The 15,388-nt window shown below is 55.1% G+C and overlaps 6 protein-coding genes across 6 annotated transcripts; 3 read left to right on the top strand and 3 right to left on the bottom strand.

Moving 5' to 3' along the window:
- Nucleotides 1–178: 178 nt before the first annotated feature.
- On the bottom strand, nt 179–2,292 carry LTR77_001146 (uncharacterized protein; the record flags this gene model as incomplete). The annotated part of the gene is made up of 3 exons (XM_064798408.1): nt 179–558; nt 641–879; nt 941–2,292. The coding sequence occupies 3 exons, from the start codon at nt 2,290–2,292 to the stop codon at nt 179–181; spliced, it is 1,971 nt and encodes a 656-aa protein (XP_064662735.1).
- An 811-nt stretch (nt 2,293–3,103) lies between these two features.
- Nucleotides 3,104–4,938, top strand: LTR77_001145 (uncharacterized protein; the record flags this gene model as incomplete). Its single annotated transcript, XM_064798407.1, has 5 exons — nt 3,104–3,305; nt 3,363–3,498; nt 3,567–4,575; nt 4,631–4,759; nt 4,822–4,938. The coding sequence occupies 5 exons, from the start codon at nt 3,104–3,106 to the stop codon at nt 4,936–4,938; spliced, it is 1,593 nt and encodes a 530-aa protein (XP_064662734.1).
- Nucleotides 4,939–7,043: 2,105 nt separating this feature from the next.
- LTR77_001144 (uncharacterized protein) lies at nt 7,044–9,049 on the top strand (the record flags this gene model as incomplete). The annotated part of the gene is made up of 3 exons (XM_064798406.1): nt 7,044–7,166; nt 7,221–7,828; nt 7,876–9,049. 3 exons carry the CDS (start codon nt 7,044–7,046, stop codon nt 9,047–9,049), a joined length of 1,905 nt encoding a protein of 634 aa, XP_064662733.1.
- Nucleotides 9,050–9,669: 620 nt separating this feature from the next.
- Nucleotides 9,670–11,992, bottom strand: LTR77_001143 (uncharacterized protein; the record flags this gene model as incomplete). The annotated part of the gene is made up of 3 exons (XM_064798405.1): nt 9,670–9,960; nt 10,024–10,410; nt 10,472–11,992. The coding sequence occupies 3 exons, from the start codon at nt 11,990–11,992 to the stop codon at nt 9,670–9,672; spliced, it is 2,199 nt and encodes a 732-aa protein (XP_064662732.1).
- Nucleotides 11,993–12,991: 999 nt separating this feature from the next.
- LTR77_001142 (uncharacterized protein) lies at nt 12,992–14,089 on the top strand (the record flags this gene model as incomplete). Its single annotated transcript, XM_064798404.1, has 2 exons — nt 12,992–13,457; nt 13,536–14,089. The coding sequence occupies 2 exons, from the start codon at nt 12,992–12,994 to the stop codon at nt 14,087–14,089; spliced, it is 1,020 nt and encodes a 339-aa protein (XP_064662731.1).
- A 31-nt stretch (nt 14,090–14,120) lies between these two features.
- LTR77_001141 (uncharacterized protein) lies at nt 14,121–15,161 on the bottom strand (the record flags this gene model as incomplete). The annotated part of the gene is made up of 1 exon (XM_064798403.1): nt 14,121–15,161. The coding sequence occupies one exon, from the start codon at nt 15,159–15,161 to the stop codon at nt 14,121–14,123; it is 1,041 nt and encodes a 346-aa protein (XP_064662730.1).
- Nucleotides 15,162–15,388: the final 227 nt, after the last annotated feature.

Here is a 15,388-nt window from a genome sequence, read left to right as displayed (position 1 = left end):
GGGATGGGAATGATGGATCGGGGAGGAGGGGGGAGTGTACAGATATGTGAATAGTGTATACCTTAGCCTTCTTTGTATAATGTACATTACTGACTGACACTGAACCATGCAAGCTGTCTACATTGTGAGAACGAGTGCAAAATACTGTATCGTCTATCCATCTAAAGACGTCTAACATCTAAGCCTTCCGCACAAACACAGGCATCCGCTCAATCGGACACTCAACCTCCACCGTCTTCCCGCCCTCGTACTTCTCCTTCCCCTCCCAGTCCTCCCACCACGCCCCCTTCGGCAAATAGACCTTTATCGTCTTCTGCCCCGGCGCCAACACAGGCGCTACGAGGTACTTGTGCCCGTACATGTACTGCTCCTCGGCTTCCCACGCTTGGCTGTCGGAGGGGAACTCGTAGAACAGCGGGCGGATGACTGGGGTGCCTTTTTCGTGCGCCGCCTGCATGAGGGAGCGGGTGTAGTCGCGCAGTTGTGAGCGGATGGTGATGTAGTGTTTGCAGATTTCGTAGACTTCGGGGGTGTAGGACCATATCTCGTTATCGGCTCCTAGAAAGCCCGAAGGCCGACGAAGTTAGCAAACATCTCAATACCACGAAAGAGCCTCTCGAAGAAACCCAGCACCACTTACCCGTCGCACTCCCCTCCCCTGTCTTCGGCTCCCGATCCCCATGCAGCCGCATCACAGGACAAAACGCTCCCCACTGGAACCAGCGCACAAAGAGCTCGTGGAAAGCCGGATCGCGGATGTCGCCGCCGTGGAAACCGCCGATGTCTGTCGTCCACCAGGGGATTCCTGCGATGCCCATGTTCAGGCCCGCGGCAAGTTGGTTGCGGAGGGAGGACCAGGAGGAGGCAATGTCGCCGGACCTGTACAAAAGGATCAGCAGATGAGGTGTGATAGGAGGGCGGGGTGTGATGGAGTTCCTACCAGACGAGTGCGCCATATTTCTGGCTCCCGGCCCAGGCGCAGCGCAAGAGGTTGACGATGTTCTTTTGGTCGGAGGCCTGCTGGCCTTCGTAGAATGCGCGGGCGTACTCTTTGGGGTAAATGTTGCCAGTTCGAAGTGAAGAGCCGGAGTGGTAGCGAATGATGTCGTAGTCGTAGATGCTAAATTCGGGCTCCGCTTCGTCCAGCCAGAAGGTTTTGATACCGAGGTCGTAATAATGCTTCTTCGCCTTCTCCCAGATGAATTTGCGAGCTTCAGGGTTCGTGGCGTCAAAGTGCGTCACATCTGCGTTCATCTGCATGGCCACTCTGACACCTCTATCATGCCGGATCAACAAACCCTTCTCGACCATCTCGTCCCAGTTCTCCGAAGCTGGCTCAACAGTCGGCCATATCGACACCATAAGCTCGACGTTCATCTCCTTCAGCTCCTTGACCATCGCAGCAGGATCAGGGAAGCATTTCGGATCAAACGACCATTCGCCTTGGTGCACCCAGTGGAAGAAGTCGATCACGATGAGGTCGAGGGGGATCTCACGCTTCTTGTACTCGCGGGCTACAGTTAGTAACTGCTCCTGCGTCTCGTAGCGGAGCTTGCATTGCCAGAACCCCAGACCGTATTCGGGCATCATGGGAGCATAGCCGGTTACTTTGGCGTAGGCTTCTACGATCTCAGCGGGAGTGTCGCCGGCCACGATCCAGTAGTCGATTAGTTTGGTGGAGTAGTTTTCGAAGCTCATAGTGTTCTTTCCTAGTACCGCGCGACCGATGCCGGGGTTGTTCCATAACATTCCGTACCCGAGAGACGAGAGAGCAAATGGAACGCTGGCTTGAGAGTTCCGGTGAGCCATCTCGATGTCGGAGCCTTTGAGGTCGAGGTAGGGTTGTTGGTACTGTCCCATGCCGTAGATCTTCTCGTTGGGATCGATGGATTCTAGTCGGAGGGTTGAGTGGAAGTCGCCTCCAGCTATGCCTTTGAGCTCTCGGGCTTCGATGGAGAGGGCGCTGCATTTCGGATCCTGGAGATCGAGGCGGTGGCGAGCATATTCTTCTAGTAGTCTTTTGCCATTGGAGTCGTACATGATCACCTTGCCACGGTGGGAGACTTCAGCCTTGATCTTGCCGTTGGAGATAGTAGCGGATCCATCTTTGGCGATGTCAATCGAGACGCTCTTACTGACGTCTGCTGTCTTCTCCGTCAAAGCCCAGTCCTCAGTAGGCATCTGGGATAGTTTTGTCGCCCGCACCCGGAGGGCATTCTCGCCCCATGGTTCCAGCCAGAGTGTATGGTCGTCGTAGCGGAAGATGAGCTTGTTATCTTCAGCGTACAACATCTTGAGATTCACTTCCTGGTAGAGCGGTCTGCCAGGAAACGCAGCGGCTCTTTCAATATCAAAATGTTGGTCCCTACCCACCTACCTGTCAATGTGGACCTGTTCCTCGCTGTGCTGGCATGCCGAGGACGCGGACGCCCACCGGGATGAGCCCCAGCGAGCAAGCATCGGGCAAGAGAGTGGTGAGGTTACATTGCCGATGCTCTCACGGCGCTGTAGGCTAAATGGACGTACGATTCATGGCAATATCAGCAGGTCTTCTCACTACAAGTACGACGTGACGTTGAGTGGTGGAGAAATGGTAGTGATGTGGAAGCACCCGAGCGATCCCTGCTCACCCTGTTCTTCGACTTCAGCCCTCTCCTTCCCCTCTTCACCTCCACACTCACCTCCACACCACAAGGCTGGGGTTGGTATAGCGTCGGCCGTTTCCCCTCGAGTCTATCAAGCAGTGGCCGAGAACCGTAAGCACATGACTGGGTGTCCACATGCCGCGATGCGAGCACGCCTTGTCCGCCAACACTCCGATGGGCGAGACCTTGGCCTTGCAACTTCAGCACGACGATGATAGGTCGATGAACCTCTTGTTGCTCGAACCGAGCTTACACTGCGACGACATGGCTTGTTTTACTACATGCCTGCATGCCTTGCCACCGGGCTCGAGGGCCTTCACGCCGTTTCCTCGGTATGGCTTGTCCTTGAGTCGGCGTATGTAGGTCGGTATAAGCTCTCTTGTGTCTCCCCTCTCCTCATTTCAGTGTTGCTCTCTTTGGCTTTAGACGAATAAGTCTGGATTGAGTTGAACAACACCATGGCGAACGAGAAGGAAGACGTGCCCATCGAAAAGGCCGCCGCCGCCCACATCGAAGGCAGTAGTGACACGAAAGAGGCCAAGATCGCAAACCAAGCCGAGCACGAGACGACGCTATGGCAAGCACTGAAGGAGAACAAGAAGGCGGCGTTGTGGTCTGCGATCATCTCGTTGACCATCATCATGGAAGGTTATGATGTTGGTAGGTCCAGAACTCGCACTCCTGGTACTTTGTGCCTGAGCTGAACCATATGGACAGGTCTGATCTACCAATTCTTCGCCTACCCGTCTTTTGCGGAGACCTTCGGCCAATATGATGCTTCTACGGACTCCTACCAGGTTTCTGGGCCATGGCAAGCTGGGCTGGCCAACGGCGCGAACTGCGGTATCATCATGTCAGTCAATTCCTCAATACCCAGCCCCTTCTTCTTTCTTTACCGCTAACCCGTCTTTTTGCAAACAGCGGCGGCTTCCTCAACGGCTTCCTCTCCGCCCGCTACGGCTACAAGAAAGTCATCCTCTGGTCCCTCTTCTTTATGAACTGGTTCATCTTCCTCCCGTTCTTCTCTCAAACTCCCCAAGTCCTCCTCGTCGGACAGATCCTCTGCGGTCTCACCTGGGGTGTTTTCGCTACTACCGGCCCTGCCTACGCCTCTGAGGTCTGCCCTCTCGCGCTCCGAGGCTACCTGACCTGCTACGTCAACCTCTGCTGGGCGATCGGCCAGCTCATCGCCGCGGGCGTACTGTACGGGTTGTTGGATTTGAGAGGGCAGTGGAGCTACCGCGTCTGCTATGCGCTGCAGTGGGTTTGGCCTATCCCGCTTTTCATCATCATCCTCTTCGGCCCGGAAAGTCCTTGGTATCTCATCCGCAACGACCGTGTTGAAGATGCGTACAAAGCGCTGAAGAAATTGGATAATAAGGGCGAGGACTCGCATCGCCGCACCATTGCGCAGATCATGCATACGCTCAAGATTGAGGAGTCGATGGAGTCAGGGTCGAGCTACTTCGATTGCTTCCGCGGGACCGATCGGAGGAGGACTGAAGTCGTGTGTATGACCTTCGCTGGACAGGTGCTTTCGGGCTCGACCTTTGCCTACGGCCCAACGTACTTCTTTCAGCAAGCCGGCATCTCCACAGACAAGTCTTACCAAATCGCTGTTGGCGGCACTGGCGTGGCATTCGTCGGGACAGTAATCTCCTGGTTCCTGCTCAGCAAGTTTGGGCGACGAACGCTGTACGTCGGCGGCCTGGCAATCGACTGCCTCATTCTCCTCATCGTTGGCATACTCGCCTCTGCTTCGGAGTCATCGGGAGCAAAATGGGGACAAGCGGCGCTCTGCCTCTTATGGTTGTTTGTCTACTCGTCAACGGTCGGACCGATCTGCTATACCATCATCTCCGAAACCTCGAGCCTGCGGCTTCGCGCGAAGTCCGTGTGTTTGTCAAGGAACATTTACAACATCACACAAGTCAGCAGACCGTCTCCTCCCACCTTGTGACTCTGCTAACCTTCCTGCACATTAGATCATCGCCAACATCATCGAACCCTACCTCATCAACCCAACCGAAGCCAACCTCAAGGGTGAGACGGCGTACTTCTGGTTCGCCACTGCGTTCTGTGCACTCGTCTGGGCGTTTTTCCGACTGCCTGAGGTAAGTCCGCCCTTTCTCTTCTAATCTCACGATGAATAGAGGATAGCTGACACACGTTGTAGTGCCGTGGAAGGACGTACGAAGAACTCGATGTCATGTTCCACCAGAAAGTGCCGGCGCGGAAGTTCGCGAAGTATCAGGTTGATGCTTATGATAACGAGTTGACGGGCAAGGAGTAGGCTGTGGGTCTTTCTCTGCGGCCTGTGGTTATGGCGATGTGGAGGAGTAGCAGCATCGAATGCATCTGTCGCTACTGTCACGATGATCGAACAGCTCCTCAATCTGTAACAGACCTTGCAATGCAGAGGGCAACCCTGTGCTTCGCTCTCGCGTCTGTTAACGTTGTTGTTCGCTTCTGACGTTTATTAGAACGGCAACTTGGCAGGTGACGTGAGCCTGTGATCTCGCAACTCGAACAGTCTATGTCGAAGCGCAACCATGGACCATCAGCAGCAAATCGTCTTCAAAGACCCGTGACGAAGCAAAAGAGATCAAGAAAGAAACTCACTTGCCACGTCTCTCAGCAAAACGAAAAGAAAGGAAATTCCTTCGTACCAACCAACAAAGTCGTATAAGGCGAGTCGGACCCCGACCTTAGGACTCCTTGCCCCCGAAAAGAGAAGCAAAAAGAGATTTCCCACCTGAACTCCGCCTTTCACTGCAAAGCAGCCAGTAATGTAGGCCACTTGAATAGCAAAATTAGCAAGTCATCGACCAAGCAGCAGATTGAGAGGTTTGCATCGTCCGCACCCAAAGAGGACCGAATATTAGGGACGTGAGGGATCATAGTCGGACAAGTCCGTCCGGAGAGCTTGGTGGAACCCCATCTCAGTGAACGGCGAGGATCGAACACTGTCAGAGACCGCGTAGTCGGGGAGGCTTTGAGCATCCGGTGGCATCAATGCCATTGTGCTCGTGAGGCAGCAGGAGGTATCGAACGACCTGCTCGAATTCGTACTCTGTGCCACAACGTCGACACGCGCAGTGGCTCCAGTGTGCACCGTCGCTTCGGCTTTTTTCGCCGGTGTTGGCCACTGCCAGGGATGCAGTTGGGACATCTTACGAAGGGACAGATCCGGGGTGGTGAAGATCGGCGCTGCCATATGGTCATCGCGGCAGTCCAGCTGAGTCCTGGAAGCAGGACAGGCAGAAGAATGGGATCTTCCGGCATAATGTTTGTATATTGTTGCGTCGTCCCTACGCCGAACTGGTATGCACGAATGAGCACCTCTTCGATGCATCCAGTTGACCGGACGAGTAGTGCCGGACAGTTACTGTACGTGTATTGCTGCGTACATCATGGTGCAGCGACATGGTTTCGAGTGATCCTTGTTCGTGCCATCAGTGATCCCGGTGGCCTTGCATACTCTCTCGAAGCGCACGCGCAGGCGTCGTAGGGACCCGACTGCTGATGCGTTTGTCCCGTCATTCTTTGCTTGTCGCACATCGATCGTACGCAGGCTCGATCAGCATCTGATGATTGTGCGACCATTTGAGCGTCGTCACACGCAATGTCGACTCGAAGCCAGCAGGCAGTGAATAGATCCATCCGCATCATTCACTGCGGTTCGGATCCTTTGAACTCGACGGGGCGGGCTCCAACTTTGAGCAGCTTCCTTGTGTTAGTGGCGAGGTGCTGCCGGTCAACGTCGAGCATGAGCGTCCCCGGCGAGGGTGTCGAAAAGCATACGCGGCCTGTCGCGGTCGAAGGATTCCAGAGGCGGATATAAGCTTACACAGCATAGGCGACGAGGTTGGTGAACGCGAGCACACAAGTATCCCGGCAGTCTGGCAGACGGGAATCGGGAAGGGGGCTCGAGCGGTGGCTTCGAATTGTTCTTCGCCCGAAGCTGATTTCGTTCCGTCCCGTCTTAAGCTTCGTCGAAATTGGAAGAACGACATTCACCAGCAACTGCATCTCGCGTTGGCAGGCATGATCAGTGGCACATCAAAGCATCCGACCGAGCCACACACTCCGAGGACTTCAACACCAACAATGACGCTACACGGAAATCTTGTGCTGTTACCGTCCAACCAGCAGTGGCGAAGACCGCGGGAGTGCACTCCCGAGCGTTGAAGGACTACTAAACTTAGCGCCACCGAGCTTACCTTGGGTCTGCGGGCATGGGCTGAATCGTCAATCTAGAAGCGTAAAGGGGTGGGGGGCTCTGTAGGTACCGGTTCTTCGTATCTCTGAGAAAGTAACTTTCTTCTGTCTTGTGCTTACCTGCGTTGGTTTTGTCGCTCTTCTACCTCACCTGCTCTGTTCGGGGGCAGCAAAGGTATGGCGATACTATTTCACCCGTGGATGAAGACGGTCTTCTTCACTGTCTTTCTGTCCCTATCGCCTGTCATTTCCGCAGTCAACCACCACGATCACGACCCTGATCTCTTCCACTACAAGACCGTAAGACTCGCCAGACAAGGCAGTTGACAGGCTGGAGGCTGACTAGACGTACAGAGACCCGACCTCAAACCGCCGAAATGGGACATCATCGTCCACGACGAGTCGAGGCTCACGACAGGCTACTGGTTCGTCGGGATCAAGCCTTCCCTCGACAAGACGATAGGAACAGACCAGCCGTGGTTCGGACCGCACATATATGACCAACAAGGGGAGCTGGTATGGAGCGGCTCGCGGCAGTTGGACACTTCCAACGTAATGGACTTCCGTTTGAGCAAGATCAAGGGGAAGGACCATCTGACTGTTCTGGACCGCGATCGCCGGGAAGGGCTGATAATCAACGACAACTACGAGTTGGTGGACTCGTTCCCGGTGGATTGGGACCACCGCGATAATGTGAATGGGCACGAGCTGAACTTTGTGGGTGATGGATCCAAGGTGCTTGTCGTGAGGAACAACAAAGAGGAGTCGACACCAGGGGAGGGGGAATCAATAGGCCATTCCGGACCATGCCGGGCCAACTACAATGGTATGCGAGAGCTGGACGGCAATGCCCTTTGGATGCCAATTTTCGACTGGACAGCTCTGGGCCACATCACGCTCAACGAGAGCACGGAAAAAGGCGGCAATATCGACCACAAATGCGAGAATGACTGGGATTTCATGTACGTATGATCTCGCGCATCTCTTTGGCAGTACTAACGCTCCGCAGCCACACGAATTCTCTCGACAAGACCGACGACGGCGACTACATCCTCTCCGGCCGCCACACCAGCACCATCTACAAGATCTCGCACGTGGACGGCCACATAGTCTGGCGGATGGGCGGCAAGTTCTCCGACTTCGACATGGGCGGCATCGAGTTCTCCCGCCAACACAACATCCGCTACCAAGGCGAGAACCACACCCACATGCTCGTCTCCTTCCTCGACAACGCCAAAGGCCAAGACGCCAACCCCCCCTCCCACGACTTCTCCCGCGGCCTTCTGCTCGCTCTCAACAAGCACGAAATGACCGTCACCATGGAACACCACTACGACCACCCGTACAGAGACCACGAGAACTGGCACTACGCCAACCGCCGCGGCAGCTTGCAAATCCTGCCCAATCGCAACGTCCTCATGGGCTGGTCCGAACAGGCGCTGCAGACCGAACACACCGAAGACGGGGAGATCCTCATGGAAGCCGTATTTATAGCAGACTGGGTCGGCGCCTACCGCAACTACAAATTCGACTTTGTCGGCAAACCGCTCACCCGGCCTGACGTCTACGCCGTCTCCTACAACGAAGACGAGTTCGGTGATAAAATCCCCACCACCGACGTCGCCGTGTCCTGGAACGGGGACACCGAAGTCCGCACCTGGAAGCTCTACGCCCGGGTGGAAAACGACCGGGACGAACATCTCATGGAGACGCTCCCGCGCAGCGGCTTCGAGACGTCGTTCCACCACGACGGCCTGTGGCGGACCGTGCGGTTCGAAGGGCTCGATTCCAAGAACAAAACCATCGTCGACTCCGGCGAGATCCGCGTGGAACAGCATCCCTCCCCGCCACCGTTTGACGCGTACAAAGACCCCGCCGAAGGCATCTCCGCGAACCGGTATAAAGAAGACGGGCGGTTTCTCGGGAACCCGCATGTCACGTTCGCTTTACTCTTCATCTTAGGCGGGGTGTTGAGCGCTTTCGCGGTTCTGCTTGGATGGCTAGGTTTCTTGCCGCTGAGGTGGTTGACGGAGCGGACGAGGGGGTTGAGGGAGGTGGTGCGGTACAAGAAGGTGGCGAGGGATGAGTTTGAGGAGGAAGAGGAGGGGATGGGGTTGCCGTTGGCGAACGGGAATGGGAAGTTGAGGTTGCAGAGCCCGCAGAGTCCGCATGAGCCGCCTTAGGAGGGGGGTGAGAGTAGGGTTGTCTGGGTTTTGTTTGGGGTGTTGTGGGTATTGTGTGCGTTGAGCGTAATGTATAGAATGGTATACCATAACCTTTACACTGCTTTTAGATCCTTCCTTTTCGATCGGGCCAGTGGATCCTGTGCGCCGTCGGCGAGCATAGTCAGTGTCTGAGAATGGGTTTGGTGGACATAAAGAGCACAAGTGCCTCGTCCTGAGATTGGCAGCAGTCAGAAGATGGCAAGGACATCAAGCGGACGCTCCAGCGCCAATGCCTACAAACTGCAACCGGTCAACCAACCGCTAACCACATCCGAAGAGGAAGAAGAGGAAGACGACAGTTCCGACCCTGCAGAACCTCCTCTAGCGTTGGAGATCATCCCGCCACGACCGGCGGTACATCAGCGGCAGAGGTCGTATGCGAGACGGGCGCCGGAGCTGAAAAAGGTGCGGATTAAGGTACACGCGGAGGACATGCGGAGGACATGCGGTATGTAGCACTGAACGCTTGCGTGAACAGTTCACGTGTGCTTGGGTTCTTCGGTAGGATGGATCTTATTACGTCTGCTAAGCCCTGCATTGCTGGATCTTTGTGAGAGTCGGTCATCACCTTTCCCACCTCAAGCCTTCCTCGCCTCCCGGCGCTCACGCATGAGACGTCTTCTTTCCATCAAAAACGCCTTCAGCAGGTCGTAGTACTCCGCCACCGACCTTCTTCTACCGGTCACCGTGCGGACTCTCGCTACGTCGGCCACAGCCAGCTTCTCCGTTCCTAGCAGACCAGCATGCTCTCCACTGGTCAATTCATCCGTTGTGAGGCCATACTGCACATTGCGGTCCCCTTCGAAGTTCGCCATGCGCCTTGCGTTCACGTTGGAAGGGGCGCTCTTGAGGATTGGTGCGTCGAAGGCCTGGCAAGTATCGTTAGCCAATCTTCGATCAGAAAGCTGTATTTGAGACTTGGAGGGAAGTACCTTCGCAATCTCCACCGGACTGAAGCTCGTGGAGTGCCCCAAATTCCAAAATCCCCAGAACGTATAGAGGATAGCCAGTATGCACAGAATCTCCACGACTGCGGCCCCGACGAAGTACGTAAAGTTGGACTGGAACACGTTGATCTCGCTCACCGGCGTACCTGTGATATCGTAATGGATATCCCACCCATCGTCGATCCGGGACTTGAGCCAGCTCTCGTCGTAATGCTGTGCTGTGTAGACGCCCGTGCCTGGGTTTCGTGAAGCGCAGGTCGTTAGCCCAAGGTCCAAAAAATCTGAGTACTGACCGCCAGCAGCACGAGACTTACGGAACATCATCTCGTTGAGGATGGCCATTGCATCGTCTCGAGGGTCGCTCCAGGCGGGCTACAGAGAGAACGTCAGCGAAAATCTCAGGTATCTGGGTTCTGTTCATCAGTATCCTTACCGCACATGCATTCTGATAGTCCCAGTCCACGTAGTTCGTAAGATGGCCAAAAGCGAGCGGAGATGACTGCTTCCACGCGAGAACTGGGGTATCGCCCTCGACCGGTGATGGCACCAGTGCGCCCCAGGTGGCGAAGCTCCATTGAGCTATGTGCGCCATACCGCTGAGGGTGGTTCGGACGTAACTCGGTACCGGAGGGTAGTGGAGGTCGTACTCTGCAATCGTCCGGTCGGTGATTGCAGCATTCTCCGCTAATGCAATAATCTTGGGATTACTGGGTGGTTCCGCGAACGTGACAGTCCCGTCAGTCACGGTAATTGGATACTCGGCGACGGCAGAGCGGAGGTAACAGCTCGTCGTGTTGAGGTTTCCCGCGCATGTTTCGGCCACCGCGTTGTCTGAGATTCGAGTCCCGAGTATAAGATTCTCGCTGACATCGTTGGCGATCGTGTTGTTGACCGATATCGGCACGACAAAGAAGACTGTTCGGTTCGTTGGCACTGCTTGGATGTCATCGTAAGCGGCCTGCTCTTGCTTTGGCAGAGGCTCCGCGTAATTGATGTAGCTCAACGTCGTGTAACACTCCGTCACTGCCAGCGCGGGTGCGCGAACTGTGCCAGTACAGGTCCCGGAGCATCCTGTCACGCCAATTATTGGGCTTTGATCTATATACTCTCTGACAATAGGCAAGAAGTCCTTGGTAAAATCCGTGGACAAGAGCGGGTACAGTGAGTACTCTGACCACCCAGTGAAGTATGCAGGGACCGTTGGCGTGATCGACACATTCAGGGGAATAGGTTGCTGTGGAGTGCTGGAGGTAACGGAACTAGCACGCTGGAGCAGTGGACCATCCATAGCCACGAGTGTTCCACACAGACATGCCAAAGCCAGTGCATTGAACCGGCGCCCAGAGACCATGGCTCTGAATAGGAACTGACCAACGCCCCAGTCCTCGTGCATGTCCTTCAGCGTGGTACCGGCCAAGGCTTTCAGCCACCATGTCACCACCGTCCCTTGGACGACTGCGAAGCTCAGGGCTTTGTTGCTGAGGGCAGTGAGGATGGCCAGATAGACTGTTGGCTGGTACTTCCAGTCTGCCACTGCATCGCCATCAGAGGCTTTGAGAATCGCAAATGAGGCAACAGTCGACAGGACCGCGAACAGAAGAGCTCCGAGGCCGACAAGCGGGGCGATGCGAAGGAATGAAGGTCTCCAGTTGATTCTGTGCTGTTCGAGAGGGTGTGTCGTGACATATGGTCCTTTTTCAGTGTCTGTCGACAGCGTTGCAGTGGCCTGACATGGCGATTCTGCCGATGGGCACAACGTCGCAGGCGAGGATGCCTCTGAGCTGGCTGTCACTAGGGTCGCCAGGCTGTCTTTGTCGATGCTTGCATGGTTGTCGGCTTGCACAGTGTTGGTGCGTGAACTTTTGTGGTCGATCTCTGGTCGATCGTTGTCGGGCCCTTTCGCTGTTCCATCAACAGTAGCAAGGCCTGGCAGTCGTTCATTCGGTAAAGACATCTTGTAGTGTGCTCAAACAAGTAGGAGTCAACCAGATGATCTTGATAATTCTTGAGTCCTACCTTTTCTGGGGAACAGAGCTGGAGGAGCCCACCACCACCCATAAATATTCCATTGCCATGGCATCACCCTCGCGTATGCGCTGAATGAATTATCTGTACGCGTACAAAACCATTTAGACGAACGCCACGAGGTTTGTCAGACCACGAGGGTACACAATCTCTTGTTGGCTGGCGCAAGAGAACATGCTGAAGCGATGGAGGAGTGGCGAATCTGAAGCCGTCAATGGGGAAGCGTAGTAAGCAGTGTACCGTCAGCTTTTACTCAGCTCCCACGTAGATTTCTTACACATCAGACCTAAAGTCTTGAAGGCGTTGTGGAAATGCGGTGTCGACGAGGCTAGAGTCGTTGATCGGACCGTCGATCGCAGCGTGCACTGAAGATCGAGTCTTTGCGAGTACCTCATGCTGTTGAAGTGGTAGTCATTCAGCGCGTTCAGTCCTGGGCGTCGATGCTAGCCGACAAGCTGCGAGACGTTGCTGGACTGCCCTCCAATGGAATTGACACTCATACCATTAGTTCACGGCTTGGACGAGAGGCGCCCGTGCGTCACATGTCCAAAGGGCAGCCGTGCGGTCCACGCAGCTGACTACTGCGGATGGGGGTTGACGGTGCAATAAACGCGCTGTGGAAGGTGCATTGTCGTCCATGACAGTGTCTAGATACAGATGATGAAAGACATGAGGTTAGAAACATGAAGTCCCGTTGCGCTGGCCCAAAGAACGCACGGACCGCCGCTTGAACCACCTCAAGTGCTCAGACATGTGATAGATCTGTACACTCTTCATCATCTCCATAGGACCCGACCACGGTCTTTGTCGATTGACGAGGACGCAGTGAGAAAGCTGAGATGCTCAGCAGAGAAGGCGAAGCTGGAGCTCACCCGAGCTAGGTAGGTGAGAAGCGCGCATATCGTTCCATCTGGTCTTCTTGTACCACATGTCCAACAACATCTCACGCCCCACGAATACCGCAATGGCCTCCCACATCGAGCCCCCCAGCAACCTCGCCCAAGTACCCACCGACCCCAAAGACCGCCCGCGATACACTCCCGAAGAGCTACAGACATACTTCACCCGCATATCTCTCCCCTCACCCTACACCACCTCCCCAGTCCTCACAGACCCCTCCCTTGCCCAAACAAAAGAACATGGCCTCCCGCTAATCCACGCCATGATGCTGCACCATCTCTCCACCGTCCCTTTCGAGAACCTCGAACTCCACTACTCCGCCCACAAAACCATCAGCCTCAACATGGACGACCTGTTCGAGAAGTTCGCTCGCAACGGGCTGAAGTACGGCCGCGGAGGGCGGTGCATGGAGAACAACTCCTTCTTCGGCACGGTCCTGCGCTCTCTGGGCTACGAAGTCCGGAACTGTGCGGGTAGGGTCTCGAGAGCCATGAGTCCGTTGAAGCATATCCGGGAAGAACAGGGACATACTTATGATGGGTGGAATCACATGTTGAACCTCGTTCGTCTAGATGAGGACTGGTGGGTCGTGGACGTGGGAATGGGGAGTATGGGGCCACAAGTCCCTTATCCGCTGCAAGATGGGTACGAGCAGGTCGCTGTGGCGCCGAGGAGGATACGGTTGCAGTTACGGCCGATTGCGGAGAGCTATGCGAATGCTGGGAACGGTGTGGAGCCGCCGAAGTTGTGGTGTTATGATGTCTGTTTGAAACCTGGGGCGGCAGGAGGCGATGTATGGACGCCGCATTATTGTTTCACGGAGATGGAGTTTCTGCCGCAGGACTATGAGATGATGAGTTGGTTCACTTCGACGAACAAGAAGTGCTTTTTCGTGTATTCGGTGGTTTGTATGAAGATGTTGCTTGATGAGGCAAAGGAGAAGATTGTGGGGAATATCACGCTGTTTAATGATAAAGTTACGAGGAATGTAGGAGCGGAGCGAGAAGTGCTGAGAGAGCTGAAGACTGAACAGGAACGCATCGATGCATTGCGAGAGTACTTCAACGTCGAGCTGACGGAGGAGGAGAAGGAGGGTATTTCGCCAGATTTCAGACTACAGTCTTGATCGATCCCTTCCCTTCCATCACAGAATACTTTTAAGCCTCAACAGCGACCTCACTCCCCCCAACGACATCCATTGCCGTCTCAGGCTCATCCTGATACTCCACCCACGTCCCCATCTTCTTCCTCACATACTCCCCATACAACACCCCCTCGCCCCCATCAACGCTCTTCACCAAGCACCCTTCACCCGGCTCAAAGAAGAATGGCACACTAAACCTTCCCATCCCGTCCGCACGACTTGCTCCACTATCGTTCGTCCGAACCCGGTGCATCGTCGCAACGAACCGCCCGCCGCTGACATTCGCCAGCAAGTCGCCGATATTGACCACAATTGAGTTGGGAACGTACGGTGCTGGCACCCAGTCGCCGCTGGCATTCTGCACTTCGAGCCCGCCTGTCGGGTCTTGGTGCAAGAGGGTGAGGATGCCGCTGTCGGTGTGCGGTGTGCAGCAGAGCTTCACGGCGTCTTTGCCGGCCTCCTGGTGTGAAGGCTGGGGAGGGTAGTGCAGTAATCGAAGCGTGGACAATGAGTCGTGCAGGTAGGATGAGAAGAACTCTGGCGCTCTGTCTAGCGATACCGCCAGCAGGGAGAGCAGAGTCGATGACAAGGATTGGAGTTCTTCGTGCAACTTCTCGAGCCTGGCTTTGCCATCTGGGAACGATTCTTCCTCAGGCCAGACGTTCGGTTCCGTCAAGTCGAACTTCTGCGAAGCTCCAAGCGCCGATCTTCTTGGTTCCTTGGGAGGTCCGACTTCGAAACCTTCCTTGAGATTATCCTGCTGGCCTGGTTGAGGAGGGAAGTACCCGCGGTAAGTATTCTGGTTCCGCTTGACGAAGGTCTTCTTCGAAAGCTGCGACTTCTCTGCTTCGGATAGGCGGAAGAAGTCGCTAGCTAGCCTGAAGACGTCGTCGTGGGTGAATGACAAGGGTGCGTTGGTGAGGTAGGCGAAGCCGGTCGTTGCGAAGACATCGTAGAGTTGGGTGCTCAGTTGCTGTAGTTCCTGTGGTGAGGGATGAGGAGATGATAGAATAGAGAGATCGACGAGAGGGAGGGAGGAGAATGAGGTAGTCATTTTGGCGTGTATAACAAAAAGATTGAAGACGGTATATGGGAGAAGAGCAATATCCTTACCTTATGTACACTTCTTCCTCACTCCTCCGAGCCATTAGTCAAACACACTATCACACTACAGGAGCCAAGAGCCTGTTCCTTCGCAACGATTCAACCCACAGGCTCCTCACGCAAACAATGACAGCATTGAACGCTCGGAGTGCTCCTGGATCGCAGCCGAAGGCATCA

The sequence above is a fragment of the Saxophila tyrrhenica genome (assembly GCF_035928015.1).
Source record: "Saxophila tyrrhenica strain CCFEE 5935 chromosome Unknown scaffold_2, whole genome shotgun sequence".
Taxonomy (NCBI): Eukaryota; Fungi; Ascomycota; class Dothideomycetes; order Mycosphaerellales; family Extremaceae; genus Saxophila; species Saxophila tyrrhenica.
This window is presented reverse-complemented; position numbering and strand designations above follow the sequence as displayed.